The sequence below is a fragment of the Schistocerca americana genome, chromosome 2 (genome assembly GCF_021461395.2).
Source record: "Schistocerca americana isolate TAMUIC-IGC-003095 chromosome 2, iqSchAmer2.1, whole genome shotgun sequence".
Lineage (NCBI taxonomy): Eukaryota > Metazoa > Arthropoda > Insecta > Orthoptera > Acrididae > Schistocerca > Schistocerca americana.
Window position 1 is genome coordinate 2,391,812 of NC_060120.1, and position 26,013 is coordinate 2,417,824.

The 26,013-nt window shown below is 44.9% G+C and overlaps 1 protein-coding gene across 2 annotated transcripts in view; it reads right to left on the reverse strand.

Moving 5' to 3' along the window:
• Positions 1-8,151: 8,151 nt before the first annotated feature.
• LOC124595990 overlaps positions 8,152-26,013 on the reverse strand; it is a 106,013-nt gene continuing 88,151 nt past the window's right edge. For both annotated transcript variants that reach the window (XM_047134937.1, XM_047134935.1), the window contains exon 4: positions 8,152-8,634. In XM_047134937.1, the coding sequence (XP_046990893.1) occupies positions 8,269-8,634 (366 nt within the window). In that variant the 3' untranslated portion in view covers positions 8,152-8,268. The remainder of the gene's footprint in view (positions 8,635-26,013) is intronic.

Genomic DNA, 26,013 nt, shown 5'->3' on the forward strand with positions numbered 1-26,013 from the left:
TTAAGAGAACCGCATCTCGGTGTTACATCCTCCTAGACCGAGACCGAATCATCGGTCCTGCGTACTCTGACTCCCGATGACTGATGTTCGCCCTGGCGGTGATCTTCTTAGAACTTCCTTTGCCGCTACACTCTTCGTCACCTTTCCGCTTGCTGCCTGTCCCTGGAGCTTCGAATATAGCCTGGGTTTCAGGATCCTTATAGGGCTTCATTCGAAGGACGTGGACCGTATCGCTGATCTTTCGTCGTCTTGTGTCGAGGTCGAAAACTTCAACTTCGTAAGTAACATCAGACAACTGTCTTAGTCCGCAGCTCGTGGTCGTGCGGTAGCGTTCTCGCTTCCCACGCCCGGGTTCCCGGGTTCGATTCCCGGCGGGGTCAGGGATTTTCCCTGCCTCGTGATGACTGGGTGTTGTGTGATGTCCTTAGGTTAGTCAGTTTTAAGTAGTTCTAAGTTCTAGGGGACTGATGACCATAGATGTCTAGTCCCATAGTGCTCAGAGCCATTGAACCATTGAACAACTGTCTTACAACCTTATAACGTCCAAAGAAGCGCCTGAGGAATTTCTCAGAGAGACCAACCTTCCGAACAGGAGTGAAGATCCAGACGAGGTCACCAGGTTGGTAGACAACAGGGCGGTGCCTGGCGTCATACCTTCGGCGATCGTTTTCTCGAGCCTGCAGCGTGCGAAGTCGAGTTAACTGCCGAGCTTCCTGAGCTCTGGTTAACACCTGGCCGATGTAGTCGTCGTCCACGTCATCAGGAAGTAGTGGAAACACAGTGTCCATCGTCGTAGTCGCCTCACGCCCATGCGGCAGGAAAAATGGCGAAAATCCTGTGGTGTCTTGTTTGACGGTGTTGTAGGCAAACGTCACGAAAGGTAGCACCTCATCCCAGTTGCTCTGCTCAACACTGACGAACATTGATAGCATGTCGGCCAAGGTCTTATTAAGGCGTTCAGTAAACCCGTTAGTCTGTGGATGGTAGGCAGTCGTCATGTGATGAGTAATGTTGCACAGACGGTTTATCTGTCGCAAGATTCGATTGAAAAACTTTCCCTCGATCCGTAACTAACGACCTGAGGGCACCGTGTTTTAATACAATGCCTTCCACAATGAATTTGGCTACCTCGGATGCTTCGGCTGTTTTCACTGCTTTTTTAAAGGCATCGCGTGGCAGATAATCAGTGCAAACAATAATCCATCTATTGCCACTAGCAGACTTTGGAAATCGTCCGAGGAGGTCAATCCCAACACGCTGGAAAGGCGTTTCGGCTGGTGGAATTGGTATGAGTCGGCCAGGTGGTTTCTGAGGAACTGCCTTTCTCCAAAAAGAACGGTTGAAATGGCTCTGAGCACTATGCGACTTAGCTTCTCAGGTCATCAGTCCCCTAGAACTTAGAACTACTTAAACCTAACTAACCTAAGGACATCACACACGTCCATGCCCGAGGCAGGTTTCGAACCTGCCACCGTAGTGGTCGCTCGGCTCCAGACTGTAGCGCCTAGAACCGCACGGCCACACGGGCCGGCACCTTTCTACTCTGGCAATCTCGACAGTGCGGCACATAGTTGAGTGGTCAGCGCGACAGACTGTCAATCCTAAGGGGCCGGGTTCGTTTCCCGGCTGGGTCGGAGATTTTCTCCGCTCGGGGACTAGGTTTTGTGTTGTCCTAACCATCATCATTTCATCCCCATCGACGCGCAAGTCGCCGAAGTGGCGTCAAATCGAAAGACTTGCACCAGGCGAACGGTCTACCCGACGGGAGGCCCTCGTCACATGCCATTATTATTATTATTTATTATTATTTTCGATTATTCCCATTTAAGAGAGCGTTTGAACTTGAATTCCTTTATGATGATTGTTTGTGTTTTTTCTGAGCCCAAATTTTCTTCATGTGTTCACTGTGTTGTTTCTTTCGCTCCGCTGTCCATTTGCATCCTGGTCTCTTCTGTGTTGTGGTGTCAAATTTATGTTTTTTGATGATGTTCCTGAATTCAGTTCTGTTTTCTGCATCGTTTACTGTTATTTGTGCTTGTCTGAGGTCCTCTTCAACTTCTTTTATCCATTTTGTTTTTCCCCTGCCTGAGTTGATGACTTTAAGAATTCGCTTTGAAATTCTGTTTTCATTCATCCTGTGGATATGTCCGTAGAACTGCATTCTTCTTTTCCTTACTGTATCTGTAATCTTGTCTGTGTATTCATATAATTCTGATGTTGGTCTCTTCTTCCAGATTCCTTGCTCTTGTATCGGGCCAAAAATTTTCCTGAGAATTTTCCTTTCTTGTTTCTCTATTTCTTTGATTTTAGTTTGCCCACCTATTTGTGTTGTTTCAGATGCATACAGTGCCTCCGGAAGTACGACAGTGTTGTAGTGCCTCAATTTTGCGTTAGTGGATATGGACTTTTTGTTATAATAGTTCCACGTGAGTTTATATGCTTTCTGTAATTTTTTTATTCTTTCCTCATTGGCCTTTAGGTTGATCCCTGATGGCTGAATGATTTCTCCCAGGTATTTAAAATGTGGTACTTGTATGATTTTCCCATGGGTTGTCACAATAGGCAATTTGTCTTGTGGCACTCTTTCTATGTACTGGGTTTTCTCATATGAGATTTGCAGGCCAGTTCTTTGTGCAATTTCGTGTAACTTCTCTATGGCGTTAGTGGCTTCTTTTCTATTATTTGTGAGGATTGCAAGGTCATCTGCAAAAGCTAAACACTTCACATTGAATCTATTATCTTTTCTAATGCCAATTTGGATTCCTTTGACTTCTTTTTCCCATGTCCTGATGATTTTTTCAAGAATGATATTAAAGAGTAATGGTGAAAGTCCGTCACCCTGTCGCACTCCAGTTTGGATTACAAATGGTTCCGAGATATCCCCCATAAATTTAACCTTGGAGACTGTGTCAGTTAATGTTTCCTGAATGATTGCTCTTGTCTTTCTGTCAATGCTGAATTCTTCCAGCGTCTTGCAGAGCACTACTCTGTCTATTGAGTCGTAGGCCTTTTTAAAATCTACGAAAGTGACCACTGTGTTTCGGGTGTTTCTCATCTGGAGAATCATTTTCAGATTCCAGATCTGCTCTATGCATGATCGTCCCTTGCGAAAACCAGCCTGGTATTCTCCTATTTGTGGGTCAGCTTATTATTATTATTATTGTTATTATACTGACAGACACTCCAGAAAAAATCTCTTGCGGATCCTATCGCAGGTCTTAACAAATCCTAAATGTTCGGCCTCAGGTTTCTCATGGGATTTCTGTAGAACATCTAAGCGCACGTGTTTAGGAATCACTGGTAGCCACCTCTTTCCAAACGGATCAAAGGATTTCTCGCAAAGTAATCCATTAACTACCTTAAATTGTCCTTTCACATCCTCTGACCAGCTCAAGGCAAGCATAATTCGAGATATCTCGGCGTCCTTCTTCTGCTCAGCAGAGAGATCCTGGAGTGCAGCGAGACAGTCACTGGCTTCAACAGAGTCTTGATGGTCTTGCACAGAGTGTCTCGAGAGAAAGTCGGCGTCTTGGTGTTTTCTTCCAGTTTTGTACACTGTGGTAATGTCGTACTCTTGAAGGCGTAGCGCCCACCTGCCGAGTCGTCCTGTTGGATCTTTAAGACCTGTCATCCAAGAAAGTGAATGATGGCCTGTAACAACTGTGAAAGGCCCTCCATAGAGATACTGTCGAAATGTGCACATGGCCCAGATCACGGCAACGCATTCTGTTTCTGTAGTTGAGTAGTTTCTCTCGGATTTTGTAAGTGTCCTAGAAGCATAGGCTATAAACTTCTCTTTGCCACCCGAAATTTGCACCAGAACAGCACTGATCCCATACCCACTGGCATCTGTGTGTAGTTCTGTGGGTGCTCTCTCATCGTACAGACCAAGTACAGGGTCAGTCGTCAGAGCTTTTTGCAGCACATCGAAAGAATCTTGTTGAGCACCACTCCAGATAAATGTAGCATCAGTTTTTAACAACTCTTGGAGTGGCCTAGCTTTGCTACAAAAGTCTTTGGTAAAACGACGGTAATAAGATATAATCCGGGGAAGCTTCTCACATCTCTAATATTTTTAGGAATAGGAAATTCCGTTATAGATCTCACCTTTTCTGGGTCTGGCCGCACACCTCCGTTTGACACTAGATGTCCAAGTATTTTGATTCGATTGATGATGCATACTATCCATGCTCTATGGGTTTAAGTCCTGCAGAATACCCCTTTGTTTCACATGCAGTTACCCATTGTAAATCATAAAAATGGTAGACGCAGTGTCCAAAGATTTGGGGGTCAGGATGCCTAACAGCTAGGACACCGAAACATTGATCACATATCTGGCTACAATATTGACCACCAGTATGAGGAATCAATGCTTTGGGTCTCTTTGAGAACGGAACGCCGAGACATCTGCTTCCCCATCACTGTGGAAGTTGAGATTAAAAATATGAAGGTGATCACGTTCAGATAGCAGTCTGGAAACGCTCCACAATGCCGCAGACTCTTCCATACCATATACTCAGGTGTCTTCCACATTTCTGTCAATAAGAAACTTCGCCTCTGTCTTTTTTTCAACCTTTCTGTGTGTGTGGGAGCAGGTTAGTTTATACTTAGCGATGATCAGCTTTCTGTGAGAGTAAATGGATTGAAACTTATTAATGTCGGTTTAGTAACTGACACAAACCTCAAAGAAAAAGATAAAATGTATGGATTTGTGCACTTCTGTAGTCTTACAATTCCTCGATGTGCTACAGAAAAAAAGTATCAAACAGCTTATGAAACAACAACACAAGCAGAACCTTCTATTGTGATTGATAGTACGTGGGACATGATCTTCCTCCAGTACAAGCCAAAAAACTTTACACAGGTCCACAGAAGTGACTGCAATCACTGGCCGCCTGCTCCAATGGACCAACACATGTTTATTTTATTGGGATCACCACGTATGGTCGATGACAACGCGCAGACAGTATTGTTTCCGATATATCGGAAGAGAAAGACGCTCGAAATTCTTATTGGATTCTCTATGAGGTGACATTAGTGGAGTTTTTACAGCTCGTAAGTTTACTCCTTTGGAAGTTACAAAAATAATGAGGGGAGAGAGAGAGAGAGAGAGAAAAAGAGAGAGAGAGACTGTGGTGTCAACGACGACTCTGACACCACTACACTGTCGTATTTCTATCGTGGAGATCATAGGAATACAGTAAAGGAGATTAGGACATGTACAGGGGGATATTTATAGAGTGTCACTCGGTGTCGATGGACTGCAAGTGTTATCTGAATTTCTCTGTGTACTCCACATATACTGTGCTTGGTTGTGAAGTTCCTCGTGTACGTTGGTGTGCTGTTCTAAACAGCCTTCTAACTGTGAAACAGTGCTGTTGGGAGATGATGGAATTCGAGAGAGTTAGCAGGAGTCTGTGATTTGGCTGCTCTGACAAACGCTGGCTGTCGTTCAAGAACATAAGTAACATGAATATAAGACGAGGGGGCTTTTTAATTGTAATTATGCCCTTTATTCCTCGACAAATACGATGTGGTGGGAGTGTTTTTCTACCTGTAAGTTAGTGCAAAACGACACCCGACTGGTGAGAAGGTGGACATACCATAAATTTTCGGACGCTATACAACTATAGATGTTAGGAATGTATTGCTGTTGGAACTTAACGTTACTGTTATTAGTGTTCCGGCACGTTCATAGAAAATTACTGTTTACGGCCACAAAGAAGATCTATATTTGACGTCGGAAACTGCGGTTTCAATGCAGCAATAGCTGTAAGACGTATCAGCGATTTTATGTGGAAAATTATGTCCAGTTGTAAGAAAGACATAGACTTTCGTGGGAAAATGATTTTTGCAGAGCCACACTCGTTAGGAGGAGTATTTCCGACACTTTACTCATTGTTGTATGTGACCAGATTGCTGCTGCAATCATAATGGTTAATTCTAATTAAACTGATGCGTATGTGTCTGGTTTCCTAGGACGACACCACCTAGTGGCCCTCATGGCGGAGGTAGCCAGTGGCTGGAACGAAAGGACATTTCCAGTCCGCCGCTCAGCTTCCCGAACCGCTCAGTCGGGGAACGGTGCTGCAGTTAACCTAACCGTGTCGCTCTCTGGTCGGGTGAATAGCGAGGCAATACTCACAACGTGCTGGACAGCATTTGTGATCGTGTGTGTTGCGAGTATTCTCCCATTTTTATGCGTAAATTTGAGAAGATTCAGTACGGCGAGTCTTTGCTCTGGACAGTTATTTCCCACCCACGTAAAGTGATCGCTTGACTGCTTGTACTGTCATTCTACACACTTACTGTCTTCATTTGTGTGAAACAACATACATTGTGATGTGTTGTTTGCATCGAGATTGTGGAACACAGGTGAAAGAGACATTTGCTGGTTCTCTAGACATGAGAAAAACATACAACTATGAGTGTTAAAAGCTTAGTTATCTTCGTAAAACACAAGGACGATCTGCAATCTGTTTTATATTTGACACCTCTATTCATTAAAATGGAAGAATGATCTACCAGTTCCCGCTATTTTCTCAGTTCCGGCGAGATTGTGCACCAGCGCTCTCACCTGAAGATGGCGGCCAGTTGGACCGCGGAAATATTGTGTCATGAAGACGTTATGATCCGGCTGCATACTCGAGAAGAATATTATCATCCTATTTATAGTTACAGATATATTTATTTATTTCGAGTTGTAAAGTTTGAATCTGCTGTTAATAGTTTTAAGTGATACTGTGAATTCTTTTCGGCAGGATAACTTCAGCTGTCTGACATCGTCAATTTCGACTTGTATTGTGTTTTTAGTCCGCCGCTCGTGGTTTCGTGGTAGCGTTCTTGGCTATCGATCTGGGGATGATGGGTTCGATTCCAGATGGGGTCAGGGATTTACATCTGCCCCAAGATGACTGGGTGTTCTTGTGTCTTCTTCATCATCATCATTCATCCCCATTACGGTCTGAGGAAGGCGACGGCAAACCACCCCCATTAGGACCTTGCCTAGTACAGCAGTGGAGGTCACGCACATAGTTCCCCTACAGCCTGTCAAGAAGCATGGGACTTCATTTCCATTTCCATTGTGATTTTGGAAATAAATTTCGTGCAAACCATCCCTGCAAATTGCTGAAATAAATACTATTCTGCACTTCCTTGGCTCCTGGAAATTGTTTAAACAAACAATATCCCAGAACACTGTTTAAACAATATTTCAATGCCTTTTCTTTCATGCAATCTGATTGACGGTATATTAGCATACTGTTGTGAGATCCTTCCAGTCCAACAATTTAATAATAACTGAGGAATTTGTCCCACCTACTTTCAGAAGGGGGATGGGAGGGAGACTGAGGAATTTATCAGAGGGGAAGGAGTTTGTTAATTTATCGATTTAAGGAATTAGTCAATTAGTTTGATGTCAAAGTTGTCTTTGTATGAGATACGGTGTTTCCCTGAGGGTTGGGGGAGGTAAAGGGGAGTGGTGGGTGGATTCTCAGTAGCACATATTATCACCAGGGGGTCATAAGTCGATTAACAGAACAATACGTTAAGAGGAGGGGGAGGGGGTCGTAAATCAGTCAAGTTTTCCTCGAATGTAAGTTTGCCCCTGAAAATATGGATCCCGCGCAAACGAAATGGCCCAGAACATAGTTTACCCTATTATTGACTGCAAATCAATATGTTCAGCTACTTGGAGACCATTTGCAGCCATTGACGGACTTGACGTTCCCAAACAATGATGGAATTTTTGTGGATGACAAGGCATTGTGTCACGGGGCCAGAATTATTCACGATTAGTTTATAGAAGATTCTGTACAATTTGAGTCAAAGATTTGGCCATCCAGATTGTCGAACATGAATCCAATCGGACATTTTATGGGATTTAATCGAGAGGCCAGTTCGTGCACAAAATTCTACACTGGCAACTCTTTTGCAGTTACGGATGGCTGTAGACTCGGCACGCCTCAACATTCCTGCAGGGACTTCCAACGATTCGCCGAGTCAATGCCACGTCGGGCTGCTGAACTTCGTTGGGCAAAAGGAGGTTCTACACGATATTACAGAATATCCCGTGACTTTTGTGACCTCCGAGTAGCTAATAGAACGCTTGAATTTTTCGTAAAGGAGCCAATCAGTGTAGTTAGTCTCTAATTGTTTATCATTCCGTACAATTTATTCAGTAATAGTCTGTAGTTTACAGTTTTGATTAAGTACATATAAAAAAGATAAAAAAACGTGTGTTTCCGAGCCAGGCACTCTCCGTGCTGCTCACTCCAGGGCGGCCGCCATGAAGATCATGCTGCGCGAGCTGGTGATGGTGTGGAAGGCGGGGTGCGGCTGGTCGGCGTACACCGCCTCGGCCAGCGCCTGGAAGCCGGCGCGGCGCGCCAGCAGCTGCGACGCGGCCCCCGTGAACATGGTGGCGGTGGCCCTGAGCCCCAGGGCGCGGCCCAGCGGCCAGCGGGCCCGCAGCAGCTGCTCGCCCAGCCCCTGGCCGCGGTGCTCGCGCGCCACCACCAGCCCCACCGCCGACAGGCACTCCGGCACGCCGAAGCGCTCGAACACGTCCGGCTGCACCAGCGCCTCCACCTCCTTCACCGTCTTCAGTAGATCCGCCAGCTTCTCGTTTTTTAGCTGCAACATACAGCAACCGATCGCTTTTACTTTTAGTGTCAGGTATCTGTGACTTTGAAATTTATTTATTTATTGAGTCATCATCTCCTGCCTGTTTGATGCTGCCCGCCACAAATTCATCCTACGTGCCGACCTCTTAATCTCAGAGTAGCACTTCCAATCTACATCCTCAACTATTTGTTAGATGTATTCCAATCCCTGTCTTCCTCTACAGATTTTATCTTCTACGGCTCCCTCTAGTAATGTGGAAGTTATTCCCTGATGTCTTAACAGATGTTCTTTCTTCCTGTCCCTTCTTATTGTCATTGTTTTTCATATAGTGCTTCCGTCGCCGATTGTGCAGGGAACCTCCTCATTTCTTACCCTATCAAGTCGACGTAATTTTCAACATTCTTCTGTAGTACCACACTTACAGCGAAAATGCCCTTAATTCATTGGACAACAAATTAGAGGCAACTGGCACATTCTGTGACCTGTCAAAGGCGTTTGTGTGAATCACAGCATTCTTGTAAGTAAATTAAAATATTATGGCCTCACTGGTAGTGCTGCAAAGTGGTTTCAGTCATATCTTACTAATAGAAAACAAACGGTGTCAATTAAGTAACACTTCAGCAGTAGGCAATCAGACATCACCTTACCGGGAAGAAATTACTTGTGGTGTTCCCCAAGGTTCCATACTAGGTCCACTACTGTTTCTTGTGCATATTAATTACCTGTCATCTGTTACATTACCATATGCCAAGTTTGTCTTATTTGCAGATGATACAAACATCCAATAAATAGTAAATCAAATATAAATATCGAAAGGACAGCTAATCAAACTTTCACTGATATTTATAAGTGGTTCACAGCCAATTCACTGTCAGTAAACTTTGAAAAGACCCACTATATGCAGTTGAGAACTTCCAAGAAATTTCCTTCTGGTGTGTGAATAAAATATGATGACATGGAAATAGGAGAATTTGAGAGTGTAAAATTCTTGGGATTACAACATGATAATAAATTCAGTTGGTAGCAACATACTAACGAACTGCTAAAGCGCCTAAACAAGTCTATGTTTGCAATGCGAATGATGTCAGACACAGAAGATATAAATATAAAAAAAAACTAGTATATTTTGCTTCTTTTCACTCCATTAATATCATATGGCATCATATTTTGGGCTAACTCCGCAAACAGAGAAAAAATTTTTAGACTACAGAAGCATATAATAAGAGTAAAGAGTAGTGTAAATCCAAGAACATCATGTCAAAACCTATTGAAAGAATTCGGCATATTAACCACAGCTTCTCAGTAAATTTATTCCTTAATGAAGTTTGTTGTAAATAATATCTCTTCTTCCAACTAACTGCTTAGTACACAGTATCAATACTAGGAATAAGAACAATATACATAAAGATTTAAAATCACTTACTCTTGCCCAGAAAGGAGTCCGTATTCAGCAACGCATATTGTCAATAAGTCACCAGCAACCATTAAGAGTTTAGTTTCAGACAAGGCACAATTTAAACATAATTTAAAAGAATTTTTGGTGGTCATCTCTTTCTATTCAATCAATGAGTTTCTCAACAAGTGCAGTAGACCATTCTAATGAAAATTCATTATACAGGGTGATTCAAAAAGAATACCACAACTTTAGGAATTTAAAACTCTGCAACGACAAAAGGCAGAGCTAAGCACTATCTGTCGGCGAATTAAGGGAGCTATAAAGTTTCATTTAGTTGTACATTTGTTCGCTTGAGGCGCTGTTGACTAGGCGTCAGTGTCAGTTGATGCTAAGATGGCGACCGCTCAACAGAAAGCTTTTTGTGTTATTGAGTACGGCAGAAGTGAATCGACGACAGTTGTTCAGCGTGCATTTCGAACGAAGTATGGTGTTAAACCTCCTGATAGGTGGTGTATTAAACGTTCGTATAAACAGTTTACAGAAAATGGATGTTTGTGCAAAGGGAAAAGTTCTGGACGGCCAAGAACGAGTGATGAAATTGTAGCACGAAGCCCTGATCTTACCTCCTGCGATTTTTTCTTATGGGGGTATGTTAAGGATATGGTGTTTCAGCCACCTCTCCCAGCCACCATTGATGATTTGAAACGAGAAATAACAGCAGCTATCCAAACTGTTGCGCCTGATATGCTACAGAGAGTGTGGAACGAGTTGGAGTATCGGGTTGATATTGCTCGAGTGTCTGGAGGGGGCCATATTGAACATCTCTGAACTTGTTTTTGAGTGGAAAAAAAAACCTTTTTAAATACTCTTTGTAATGATGTATAACAGAAGGTTATATTATGTTTCTTTCATTAAATACACATTTTTAAAGTTGTGGTATTCTTTTTGAATCACCCTGTACTTTAACTTTTGACAATACTAAGTTGTAACAGCCAAGTAACTACCTACTGTGTGAATGATGGATGTAAGGAAAGCAGATGTAGGGCTCAAGACTGTAAATAGTGGAAGTTTAATTTTAAATCTTCTATATAATCTGACTGTTCTTAACTGAGGATCACTGAAATGAATAATTTACTTTGATTTTTGACAATACTTGGTTGTAATAGCCAAGAAACTAGCAAATGTCTGAATGATGGATTTAATGAAAGCAGATGTAAGTATTAAACCTGTAAATATTAGAAGTTTAGATTAAGTTCATGTACATAATGTTACTGTTTATTGACTGAGGATCATTAAAATTAATGAAACTCAAGTTTTTCTAATTACATTTTTGTAATGTTTATCTGAGAAGTTCCACACCCAGGAGGATTCCCTCTTTTATGGGTCTATGGAATGAATAATTAATCTAATCTAATCTAAATATCAAATTTTTTTGTGTTCTGGTTTTCCCACAGTCCATGTTTCACCATCATACAATGCTGTGCTCTAAACGTACATTCTCATAAATTTCTTCCTCAAATTAATCCTAGTGGTGTAGACCTCTGACATTCTCACGGGAAAAGTAAAACAGGGTCACTTATCCGTTGGAGAAATTGCCTGAAAGTAGAATATTTTATAATGATATTTGAGTCTCGTGTACTGAACCGATTTCATGTCACCTCTGTCATGTCCTTTTCCAATCAATATTTGATTTAATGCATCCAAAATTCGTGAATAAGTAAAAACTATCATGGAAACTTTTCAGTGAAGAAACCTGATAGTGATCTGGGTCTAAAGACTGTGATTGCAGTTAAATTAGATGAAGATGTTATTCATTTACTCAATGCACATGTTACAAGAATATTCTGGGGTGTTATCAGTTTTTCATAAATCCGTTCATTTATTATTTCCACGCTCTTGGAATATGACTTCAAGATATCGGCAACTTGCAGATCAGAGTTAGTAAGGACAGCTGTGTGCCAATAATGACCATTCTTGCCATGGACGACTGCATTTTCTTCATCGCCATCTGAAGATTTCTTAGGTTGATCAGTTTCGCCATTGTCCATAACTGCTATAGGACTAACAGTTTCAAAATCACTTTCATCACGAAAATCACTTACGTCACTTTGGTAACTCAGTTCTTCTAACAACGCTTCCCGATTAGCATCTTCCGTTAGTCAAATATCATTTCTACATGCCATTTTCACATAAATGAACTTCAAGCTTGGTGACAGAACAGTTACACAATTTGTACTCCAGGGTCACACTGACCGTTCAAAAAATATTTCTGTTAGATTAATTAAATAACAATGTCCTACAACTTTGAACGTCTGTCCTCTACTAGATCTCACTCAGCGCTGATTTTACGAGGCGCATCCAGAAAGTGTTTCCTTACGTTGTTTCCTTTAAAGTAGACGTATGTAGCTAGGAAAACTGCGCATGCGCAGCAGATGTATGACGTGGCAGTCACGTGCCGGCTGGGCAGGTCCGCAGCAGCAGTGCTCCAAAATCGCGTCTGTTGTTCGTTCTCCAGCCGCCTGCGAGCTTCGGCCAGTGATAAGGTTCCTTAATGCACAAATCATAGTGGCCATCGGAATTCACCCCCAGTTCTGTCCGATCTATGGTCAGAAATGATGAGTAAACAGATGTTGTGTCGCTGGTGTACCCGTGATGAACAGCGTAATGGGCGACCGTGCCTCATCAGTGATCACCTGGCTGAGCGTTCGGATGGTTGTGTTGGTTCAAAACCATTAAGGTGGTAGCGCTATGGCGTAAGTAACGAGTCTCGAGCGGTTTCGTGCCTGTAAGTTATCATCCGTAACTATCAATGCGAATCACTAATTCCCAGTATTCTGCAACAGCGCTTATTTAAATGCGCAGTTTCATTTAAGCATGATATCGGACGCCACGTGGCTGTATATTTCCGAATTGTCAGCAGTAGCTTGCTTAGTGACAGAGGGAACCCAGAGATGCGAGTTTAAGAAATGACTACTTGCAATAGGTGTTTACCTCCCCACTTCGCTACGATCTATCAGAGTGGAATTACAGTTTCTCTGGTACCGCGCGCCGCGGAATTTGAATCCGCGCCAGACGTCATGGATGTCGAAGATCCCTAGAGGTCTCTGCACTATCGGGCCGTAAGCTGTGGCGGCGCGTGCCTCCTGGCCCGCTTTTAGTGTGAGGGCGCCACAGTGGAACACGCGGTTCCAGCGGCCAATAGCATCACCCCCGATAGAGTAGTTAAGCGCCTGCCTCTCGCTCAGCCAGCCCCCACCTGCTCACCTTCTCCAGTATGCTGATGACATCGCCTTCCTGGCTCTCTATCCTACCAACGGTCCGAACACACCCTCCAAACCCACCTTAACCAGTTCACCACTTGGTGTAACGAGTGGTTCCTCCATCACAACCTCTCCAAAACCCATGCAATCATCATAGGCCGCACCACCTGCTCCTTCCGTCTCCATGATTTCTACCTCACCCTTTATGGTCGCCCCATCCAGCTCACCCCCACCCTGAGATACCTTGGCTTCACCCTCGACCGTCACCTCACCTGGACCGCTCACCTCCAGACCATTCAGCAGAAAGCCCATTCCCGCCTCTGCCTCCTGAAACTCCTGTGTGGCCGGACATGGGGATTGCATCCTTCTACCATCCTCCACACCTACAAATCCCTCATCCATCCTATCCTCTGTTATGCCAGTGTCGCCTGGATCTCCACACCCACCCGCTTTTACAAGGCCCTCCAAATCCTCGAACGCCATGCGCTCCGCCTTGCCTTCCCTATCCGCCGCCCTTCCCCCACACGGCTCCTGTATGAACTGATCCCCTTCCCCTACCTCCTCTTGTTCCTCCAACATCTCCGCATCCTTTACATTGTCCGCAGGCTTGATCCCCCCACCCCCTGGTTTCGCCCTTCCTCTCCACCCCCCACCCATTCCCCCCCCCCCTGAGCCCCTGCCCCAATCCTTGCCTCTTTCCGTCCCACATCCCTCCCTACGTGGCCCTCTCTGGCGCCCCCCCCACAAACCTCCCCCCTCTCTTCCCCTCCCTCCCTTCTTCCATTCTCCCTCATCTCCTAGCACCTGGCGGATCCTCCGTTTTGATCATCATCAGTATGCCACGTCAGTGTTGTGTTTAGTGCTGTTTCTCCTGTGCATCGAGAGGTGTGATTTTAATCGTGTACTGGCCGTGTACTTAGTGTTATTATCAGTGTTTGTTATGTGCTACGCCATCCATCGATACTTTCATGCTCCAGTCATACTGCGCCTTGTGTTCTTTTAATTGTCCCAGTGTGTCGTTTTTTTCCTGTGTGCTACTTTTTACGATTTTTATCTCCATTTTACAGTCGCCCCTTTTTTGTCTATTGTTCCCCCCTTTTCTGTACCTATGTTCACCATGTTTTCTCCTTTGTTATTTTTAAATGTCTTCTATTGTTTGTTCTATGTCTTTCGGCTGAAGAGCAGCGAATATGCTGCTGCCAGCCCGCGAAGGGGAATTGAAGTACAATAAAGGAAAAAAAAGGCTCAGCCAACCAGTCTAATGTCGCGTACGTCTGTGGACACGTCGCCTCGCGTTAGACAGCTTGCTTACTTTCTTGTTCTGTGTACGAGTGGACGTGCTTGTTAGGTTTCCTTGTGACTCCGTTGTTCGGTCTTGTTGTCGTTCGTCCTGTCCTCTGTTGCTCTGTCCCTCCTCTACCGCTGTGTTGTTCGCGGGCCTCTCCGCGGGTCCCGCCGCGCCTTCCGTCATTTCAACCCCGCGACTGTTCAAATGGTTCAAATGGCTCTGAGCACTATGGGACTTAACATCTATGGTCATCAGTCCCCTAGAACTTAGAACTACTTAAACCTAACTAACCTACGGACATCACACAACACCCAGTCATCACGAGGCAGAGAAAATCCCTGACCCCGCCGGGAATCGAACCCGGGAACCCGGGAACCCGGGCGTGGGAAGCGAGAACGCTACCGCACGACCACGAGCTGCGGACTCCCGCGACTGTCCCGGTCGCAGTTACAACAGTTTCCATCCCTTGCTAATTTCTGTTTTTTTTTTTTTTTTTTGTTTGTTTACGGATTCCTTGTTTGTGTGCATGCCCGATATCGAGTCACAAAGCATATAATTACCCCATGAGGAATTAGAAGAGATTCATTCTGTATCCTAGTGGTATTCACTTCCTCTGTTGATAATGACAGGACTATAGTGCCGTAAGATACTCAGTGTCTTGGTCATGTTACACTCAATGTTTAGTTTGAATAACAAATGTTAAAGTTTTTTTTAATACAAGTTAAGTGTCACGCACATAGATTTCGTTTCCCATATTTATATTGTGTCTGTAAACTATCAAGGAGTGTGTGTAATGAAAGGGCATAAGTTCGTCACTGCACGGTTGCACCTAATCGGAGCATTTCCACTGCGATTACTTATTTGTTTATTGGTCAGTTTCATTACAAAAAGTGTGAGGCCTAAACGTTTCACAATAACCAAGCAGGATTCTGGGTGACCTTCGCACGTGCAGCGAATGATTCAGTCGCACACGAGGCAAGCCACGGCAAGGCAAGCGGTAACATAAGTTGTACTTCCCCAGTTTCTTCACACCTGTCGCCGTGAACGATGATCTCTTGACAAGACAGAGCCACGAGCAGTTACATACACCTCTTGCAGTACGTCATTAGATGCAACATCATGCTAATTTTTGACTCCCTATTGCAAGCAGTTCCTTAAAAAAACTTATACCTAAAGTTGTGAAAACCCAACTTGTGAGACATTGCAAAAACTGCAACCGTTCGTTTGGATTTTGTGTGCGGTGTTTTCCTAAAGGACTTTTATCACTGAAGTCTCGAAAAATAGGTTTCATATTTATAATCACTGCTCGGGATATCGAGTGCCGGTGTACACTGGAGGAAATTAGTATAAAGGCACGTGGTTATTTATGGAGAAAACATGTTTATTTACGTATTTGGCATCGCACGCATTTTTCCCGTACAGTTTACAACAAAGCAAAACAAAATATATTCTCACTTCACAACTGGAATTAGGCCGAGTATTTAGAAATTGATAAAAAAACGGTCTTTCCGGTGGGACGGGACGGGACGGAAGTTGGTACAAACGCACGTCCGCTAGATGGTGCGCGCCGCGGTGGATGTCAACAGCCTGCTACAGTTAACAGTTTGGAGCTGTGGCTGCTGACGTCGTACGGCAGTTACTGTGATAATGTTCCGTGGAAAGCCTCCATCGGGTGACGAGCAAGCAGGTATTAAGGCGTACAAGGAAATGTACATACCCAGTCGACAGATTGCCAAGAAATTAGGGCGTTCCGGTTGTGTTATTGATGATTTTGTCAGATTTGCTGCACAGTATGACACAAATTGCGAATATGGCCGGTCACGAAAACTGTCAGCATCAGATATGCGTTTCATTCTGCTTAAAGCAAAGAATCAACAGCTTGTGTTACTCTCAAATCGTGGCTGATTTCCAGTTATCAGTCATTTCCACACGCTTTAGACAAATCCTGTCTCAAGAGGCGAACCTGGCATTCAGGAAAAGGCTCCATAACCCACCTTTAAACAATGCGCACAAGGTCGTTCGACTGAAGTTTCCGGAAGAACATATGTCGTGGAATGAAGAGTGGAACAAAGTAATTTTCAGCGCGGAGAAGAAATGTAATTTGGACGGGCCGGACGGTTTTCAGTATTAATTGCGCTCCGTACTGAAGAACACGTTCGCATGAGTAGAAACTTTGGTGGTGGCAGCGTTACGATCTGGGTAGCATTACGAGCTAAAGACACGTCCAACGTAGAACGGCTGCACCGCCAAATGAAGTCCGAAGATTATACACGAATGCTGGAAACTGAATTGGTTCGTACGTATGAGGAATTTAAGGATGATAATTTCGTATTCCAACACGATAACGCTGCGATTCAGTGGCCTATCGCGACGAAGTTGAAGGAATTATACTTCTGAATTGGCCATCGAGAAGTGTCTATGGGTTCAAATGGCTCAGAGCACTATGGGACTTAACATCTGTGGTCATCAGTCCCCTAGAACTTAGAACTACTTTAACCTAACTAACCTAAGGACATCACACACATCCATGCCCGATGCAGGATTCGAACCTGCGACTGGACTGAGCGCCTAGAACCGCTCGGCCACCGCGGCCGGCAGTGTCTATGGGGGATCTTAGCGCGACGTGTTCATTACAGTGGATGACAGTTTGAGACTGTGGCCCAGCTGAAAACTCCAGTTCTAATCTAGTTGATCTCAATTTCGTAGGAAGACATCACTGCCCTTATATAATCAATGCCTAAGAGAATTTTTCTCAGTTATTAAGAACGGTGTAGGTTCCACCAAATACTAGGTCATAGTTGTATTCTGTTTACTGTGCACTTTAGGTTACTCTGACAACAATTTATAAGTGCCTTTACATCAGTTTAAACCCCTAAGGTTGTCTTGTTTATTTATATTTCCTAAGTATCAATGCCACTCGTATAATGTGAATGTATTTTGTTTTGCTTTTTTGTAGACTTCACGGGAAAAATACGTCCAATACTTCCAGAATGAGATTTTCACTCTGCAGCAGAGTGTGCGCTGATATGAAACTTCCTGGCGGATTAAAACTGTGTGCCGAACCGAGACTCGAACTCGGGACCTTTGCCTTTCTCGGGCATCTGCTCTACTATCTGAGCTACCCAAGCACGACTCACGCCCCGTCCTCACAACTTCACTTCCGCCAGTACCTCGTCTCCTACCTTACAAACTTTACAGAAGCTGTCCTGCAAAACTCGCAGAACTAGCACTCCTGAAAGAAAGGATATAGCGGAGACATGGCTTAGCCACAGCCTGGGGGATGTATCCAGAACGAGATTTTCACTCTGCAGCAGAGTGTGAGCTCGAGGTTTGCAGGACAGCTGTTTGAAGTTTGTAAGGTAGGAGACGAGGTACTGGCGGAAGTGAAGCTGTGAGGACGGGGCGTGAGTCGTGCTTGGGTAGCTCAGATGGCGCCTGCACGGTAGCTCAGCGTGTTCTGTCAGAGAGCCGGTTGGCCTCTGTAGTAAAAAACTGAGTAGAAGGATCAACCACCGGACCTGAACAGGATGTCTTGCGACGTCCGCAACGACCAAACACAACGATCAATAACGAAGGGGAAAAAAAAAGATGGTAGAGCACTTGCCCGCGAAAATCAAAGTTCCCGAGATCGAGTCTCGGTCTGGCATACAGTTTTAATCTGCCAGGAAGTTTCACGTGCAATTCCATATACGTAAGTAACATGTTTTTTCCAGAAATAACAAATTGCCTTTACACCAATTTCCACCACTGTGTGTATGTTTCCCCATGTCGCAGCGCAACCTCTTCTTTGCTGCGAGCTGCCCGGTTCTGGCTGCAGAATTGCGCGCGCAGAAATAAGTGTGATAGGTTTCTTAAGTAACGAGGCGAGTGAAGAGTCAAAAATGCTTACTCAACAGGAATATTTTTCCATGTTTCTTGAAATAAACCGCTTTTAGCTGTATATAAAGCTTTACAAGAACACTACCGATTTCGTGATGTCAAATCGCATCTTCTGGTGTTCATACGTCAGTAAAAGATTTAAGTCCTGATACGGGAAGGAGGGGGACTCGACCTTCTCAAAATGAAATACTTCTGACATGACAAAACTGGTTGTGTTGCTGTAAGAGTTCATATACAGCTAAAAAGGTTTATTCCGGAAACATGACTTACTTTAGTTGCGGCTGCCCTCAACAGGAAACTGTTTGAATGGAACATTTTTATTGATTGTTGCCTCCCGTATAGTACCTCGGCAGGTAGGTATGTAATGAGTGGCGTATGCTGAGACAGTAGATGCTGGCAATGTGCAAAGACCTGGCTGTCCGTGTCGTGTGTGAAGTTTCGTGGCGCAACAAGGCTAGGTGGGTAGGTGCCACCAACCGTGGTCTGTGGCAACTGGGAGAAAGAGTGCAGGCATCACGTCGAACGCAGGACCATCGACGGTGGCTGGAGTGTCAGGCCACGACATCGATTTCGAAGCCTGCAGCCATCGTGGCTAGCTGACACCTTCTAAATCAGCGGCTTCGTCTAGTTGACGGTGAAGCTGGATGAGCCTTGACTAGCTTAGCTGTACATTCGACCGATGACTGGTGTGGATGTTGTGGCTGTCTAATGCACGACGCCAAAGGAACCCTGCCACCAGAAGTGTGCTATGACAGCGGCTAAACTCTCGCATGTAATCGGCTGTGGAAACGCTGTGTTCTCCACGCCATTTAGCAACCATGTCGACCACTGACCGGCGGCTGCGCCAGCACTGTCGCATCGCACAGCTAGCAGAGCGCTAGTGGCTGGCCAGCGTATCAGAAAAGGGTCAGAGCACTGCTGCAGAAACAACCAAAAAAGCAAGCCGAACTCGAACGAACGCAAAATCTTCCAGATTAGCGATCTTTATCACAAACTTGAAATTAAGCGCGGATTTCAATGCGAGATGGTTTTATTAGTTTCCACAACAAAACTTTGTCTCAAAACCTGGCAGAGAACCCAAAGAAATTCTGGTCATACATAAAGTATGCTGGCCGCAAGACGCAATCAATGCCTTCTCTGCGCGATAGCAATGGAGATACTATCGACGACAGTGCTGCCAAAGCAGAGTTACTAAACACAGCCTTCCGAAATTCCTCCACCACAGAAGACGAAGTAAATATTCCAGAATACTAATTAAGAACAGCTGCCAACATGAGTAACTTTTCCGTTGCGGCGGAATCTTCTCACGAAATTTCCATACCAACTGTCTCCTCCGAATGCGAAAATATTTTATTGAGGCCGAAATGCATAGGTAAAAAAGATGATCATAATAAAATAAGGGAAATCAGAACTCACACGGAAAGATACAGGTGTTCGTTTTTTCCGCGCGCTTTTAGACACTGGAATAAAAAGAAATTATTGTGAAGGTGGTTCGGTGAACTCTCTGCCAGGCACTTAAATGTGATTTGCGGAGTACACATGTAGATGTAGATATCCCTTGAGTGTTGCCTGACGCCTGACGGCTCACGCTGCAACACTCACTACAGTAAAGTAACAAAAGCCATCACGGGCTGCCTCGTAATACCGTGTCGGACCTCCTTTTGTCTGGCGTCGCACGGACTCGACAAGTGGTTGAAAGTCCCCTGCAGAAACACTAGGCCAGCTGCCTCTATAGCCGTCCATAATTGCGAAAGTGTAACCGGTGCCGGATTTTGTGCACAACCGGACCCAGAAATGTAGTACGGGATTCACGCCGGGCGACCTGGATGGTCAAATAAATTCGCACGTTTCCCAGGACGTACTTCAAACCAATCGCGAACAATTCTGGCCACGTGACAATGCGGATTGTCTTCCATAAAAATTCCATCGTTGTTTGGGAACATGAAATACACGAATGGCTGCAAATGAGTCAATGATCGGTTCAGTTGGACCAGAGGACTAAGTCCATTTCATGTAAGCACAGCCCACACTATTATGGAGCCATCACCAGCTTGCACAGTGCCTTTTTTAGGTCCATGGCATCGTGAGGTCTGCGCCACATTCGACTCGACGCCTGCCATAAGCTCTTACTAACTGAAAACGGGACTCATCTGCCCAGGTCACGGTTTACCAGCAGCCTAAGTCGCAACAGATGTCGCCACGAGCCCAGGAGAGGCACTGCAGGTGATGTCGTGCCATTAGCAGAAGTACTCGCGTCGGTCGTCTGCTGCCACAGACCGTTAACGAAAAATCTCGCCACACTGTCCTTCCGTAAGCTGGTGCCAAGAGTGGCTTTTGACTTGTGTAAAGTTTGTGAGCAATATGAAACAACAATCAGAAGATAAACAACATATAATAAATACACCCCAGACACACATTTATGACCTGTTCCAACACTTCGAGGTTCTCGCTATCATTACTTTCGTTAGGCACGTTCTGTGGCTTGTGGTTCAGATAAAACTGCCAATACAATTCCGATTACGAAGTATAACTACTACCTACACGATCCACACACTAAATTAGCTTGTGAACCCTGAACAACAATTGAGCAGCGCAGAGCAACAAAGATATGCTCTGTGCTTTGGGCCCATATGGAAACGAATATGCAAGAAATCAGTGAGAGAGCTTTTCGTGAATGTTCATATATACAGTGAGGGGCTACAGATAAAGTTAAACCTGGTTCACCATAAGACCAAGAAGTATTAGGAGCATGCAATCATGCTAAAATCTCAAAACTGACGACGATGTGCTTTAGACCTTATGGTCCTCAGTGTCTCAGTTGTTTTGCTCTATCAGCTTGAATGAGAATTCATCACGGAGGCTCTAACAACTTCTGAAATAATTAGTCTTTGTAATGTATGGCCGGCCGCGGTGGTCTCGCGGTTCTAGGCGCTCAGTCCGGAACCGCGTGACTGCTACGGTCGCAGGTTCGAATCCTGCCTCGGGCATGGATGTGTGTGATGTCCTTAGGTTAGTTAGGTTTAAGTAGTTCTACGTTCTAGGGGACTGATGACCACAGATGTTAAGTCCCATAGTGCTCAGAGCCATTTGAACCATTTTGTAATGCATGTACCACTCCTAGCATTCCAAAAATCTGACCTCAGTCTCCAGACCCAAGACCCATTAAAATGTATAGGACGGCATGGAAACAGCGAGGAAAACTCATATCTTTCGTAAAAATTTACACCATCAGTTCCTCCTGGAGAATAACAATATACTTTGCGACTGATATACAAATAAATAAAGCTTATGGGCCTTGTAACACTAACCAAAACGGCTTTGCTGTTCTTGTACTGCGAACGGCTGAAAGCAAGCGGAAACTACAGCCGTAATTTTTCCCGAGGGCATGCAGCTTTACTCTATGTTTAAATGATGATGGCGTCGTTTTGGGTAAAATATTCCGGAGGTAAAATAGTCCCCCATTCGGATCTCCGGGCGGGGACTACTCAGGAGGACAGAAGAATGCTGAAAATTAGATGGGTAGAACACATAACTAATGAGGAGGGATTGAATAGGATTGGGGAGAAGAGAAGTTTGTGGCACAACTTGACTAGAAGAAGGGACCGGTTGGTAGGACATGTTCTGAGGCATTAAGGGGTCACCAGTTTAGTATTGGAGGGCAGCGTGGTGGGTAAAAATAGTAGAGGGAGACCAAGAGATGAATACACTAAGCAGATTCAGAAGGATGTAGGTTGCAGTAGTTACTGGCAGATAAAGACGCTTGCACAGGATAGAGTAGCATGGAGAGCTGCATCAAACCAGTCTCAGGACTGAAGACCACAACAACAACAAACAGCAACAACAACAATGCAAAACATATGAAAATTATTATTTCGCGAGTGCGATGTCAGATACATCATTACTACTTTGTTTGTTCAAACTGATTGGCACTCCCCTTAAAACTTCTGCAAAGTAGCAGTTTGAAATGTGTTTGATATATGCGTGAAGATAGACTAAAGTAATGCCTACGGTCGTCATCAGATGGTGTTGCTGCTTTCCACAGGTGGCTCAGTGCAGTCGCACTTCTTCTGGCTTGCGAGTACGCTGGTGGTCATCAATAAGACAACATGTGGGTAGACGAACATGGGCAAGTGTGAACAGTATGGTTTCTTTGGAGGGAAGGAGTTGTGGCGTCATGGCCGAACTTTACCAATTTTCCCCTTAATTTTATTAATATAAATGTGTGGAAACAGACATTGTAAAGTGCAGAAACGAAAAGTATAAAATTTTAAGAATATATGAACTGTATCAGAGATACCAGAACTGTAACCATAAATGTAACCGCTGTACAGAAAAGATAATAGACGTAAGTGATTAAAAAAACCACTGTACAAGAGTCCTTCCTCAATCTCACTTTTTGATCTCATTTTTTGCTTGTTTTGATCGCTCGCTCTGTGAGCTCGTTTGCTTGTTTTAATCTGATGTTACTTTAGCTGGGTGTTCAGCTTTCATTTTTATCTGGAGAATAAATATTTAACTAAATTCTGGGAATAATTAAATGTATACGAATCATATAAAAGTATTACGTTCACAGACAGTTCAAAAGCTTAATTCTATAAATCTGTGATCAGTGTTAGACGGTATATGAAACGTTTCTATGATGAATATACGTTATCCCTATATACGCAGTTATGAGTGAATAGGCTGGTACAGTGCCTCCCTGTTCCGCTGTGGTGCCTCAATGCCCCCTATGCTCACTTACACGCCATTGATGGCCGAGAATCGCATAATATTATAATAACACGCCACCGTGTAACCGTCATTGCAGCAATGTATTTCTATTTAACAAAGTAGGAAAGAGAAAGGATCAAATATGTTTAGACAGTCTCTGAAGTATGATTTTGAATACTAGGAAAAACTAAGGTTATAGAACAAATAAGCTCTAATAATTTTTTTTTTTTCGAAGATGTTTGCGTTCCGATTCCGAAGGTCATTTTACTCATCTCGTTGATCGCCTGTACAGTAGATTCCATCAGACTACACACGATAAGGCATCCAAAAACACATTTCACACACCAGCACTGGTGTAAGTTCAAAAAACAGATACAACAAAAAATGGTTCAAATGGCTCTGAGCACTATGGGGCTTAACATCTGAGGTCATCAGTCCCCTAGACCTTAGAACTACTTAAACCTAACTAACCTAAGGACATCACACACATCCATGCCAGAGGCAGGATTCGAACCTGCGACCGTAGCGGTCGCTCGGTTCCAGACTGCCAGCACAGATATAACAAGGCTTGCCACAATCGCCTCGTTCAGTATACCGACATCCATATTTACTACTACGGAACTCGGCTGGAGGAACATACAGCAGCAGCCACATGACCTGTTGTTCCACTTTCTTATCTGTAAGACTCGCGATCCGCACAAAACTCTACACTGCGTAACAGTGCACTGTTACGGGATACAATTATAATAACAACTTACACAGTTTCGGAGGGGGAAAATGCAGACTTGCGTTTTAGAGATTGGGGTTTACGTGGTTCTAATCATAATTTAATCATAATTTAATCATAATTATCAGTAAAGTTTCACAGTACTGTAGTAAGAACTTTTTCCATGTCCTCAAACATATTTGTTTAGTTACTGAAGCAAGCTTGTCTGCATAAGTGTCACGCAGAAGAAGCTGAGTGCGCAGCACTTTGGTAGAACGACTGGTGCCATTGGGTGGTGACCAGTAATCCCACCAACACACTGAGGCTGGCCGGTACAGATGGTTCGTGGTCATCATACTATGGAGGTTTTATCTACTCCCATAGAAGGGTGAGGCAGATGTTAGCGCTACAGTCGCTCATATACACTCCTGGAAATGGAAAAAAGAACACATTGACACCGGTGTGTCAGACCCACCATACTTGCTCCGGACACTGCGAGAGGGCTGTACAAGCAATGATCACACGCACGGCACAGCGGACACACCAGGAACCGCGGTGTTGGCCGTCGAATGGCGCTAGCTGCGCAGCATTTGTGCACCGCCGCCGTCAGTGTCAGCCAGTTTGCCGTGGCATACGGAGCTCCATCGCAGTCTTTAACACTGGTAGCATGCCGCGACAGCGTGGACGTGAACCGTATGTGCAGTTGATGGACTTTGAGCGAGGGCGTATAGTGGGCATGCGGGAGGCCGGGTGGACGTACCGCCGAATTGCTCAACACGTGGGGCGTGAGGTCTCCACAGTACATCGATGTTGTCGCCAGTGGTCGGCGGAAGGTGCACGTGCCCGTCGACCTGGGACCGGACCGCAGCGACGCACGGATGCACGCCAAGACCGTAGGATCCTACGCAGTGCCGTAGGGGACCGCACTGCCACTTCCCAGCAAATTAGGGACAATGTTGCTCCTGGGGTATCGGCGAGGACCATTCGCAACCGTCTCCATGAAGCTGGGCTACGGTCCCGCACACCGTTAGGCCGTCTTCCGCTCACGCCCCAACATCGTGCAGCCCGCCTCCAGTGGTGTCGCGACAGGCGTGAATGGAGGGACGAATGGAGACGTGTAATCTTCAGCGATGAGAGTCGCTTCTGCCTTGGTGCCAATGATGGTCGTATGCGTGTTTGGCGCCGTGCAGGTGAGCGCCACAATCAGGACTGCATACGACCGAGGCACACAGGGCCAACACCCGGCATCATGGTGTGGGGAGCGATCTCCTACACTGGCCGTACACCACTGGTGATCGTCGAGGGGACACTGAATAGTGCACGGTACATCCAAACCGTCATCGAACCCATCGTTCTACCATTCCTAGACCGGCAAGGGAACTTGCTGTTCCAACAGGACAATGCACGTCCGCATGTATCCCGTGCCACCCAACGTGCTCTAGAAGGTGTAAGTCAACTACCCTGGCCAGCAAGATCTCCGGATCTGTCCCCCATTGAGCATGTTTGGGACTGGATGAAGCGTCGTCTCACGCGGTCTGCACGTCCAGCACGAACGCTGGTCCAACTGAGGCGCCAGGTGGAAATGGCATGGCAAGCCGTTCCACAGGACTACATCCAGCATCTCTACGATCGTCTCCATGGGAGAATAGCAGCCTGCATTGCTGCGAAAGGTGGATATACACTGTACCAGTGCCGACATTGTGCATGCTCTGTTGCCTGTGTCTATGTGCCTGTGGTTCTGTCAGTGTGATCATGTGATGTATCTGACCCCAGGAATGTGTCAATAAAGTTTCCCCTTCCTGGGACAATGAATTCACGGTGTTCTTATTTCAATTTCCAGGAGTGTAGTTGGCTTTAACCGTAAATTGAACATACAATAGATATTCGGAAATGTTAGTGTTACATGAATGAACCAACGACAATGTAAAATTGTCTGAGGAAGGCCAGTCAGTAATAAATGCAAATGACATTGCAGAAGAAACTGTGACCTCCCCTTCTCTCTCTTTGCTCCGTTTCTTTCGCTGATATTTCCTCTTCTTTCTTCCTCCTTCGTACCGCGGCTATACCTCAGGGTATTCAATGCAGAAATGCAGTGAGAAGGGGGCACACGTGTGTGGTGGTTCACGATATCGTAGTGCTGTGAGGGAGC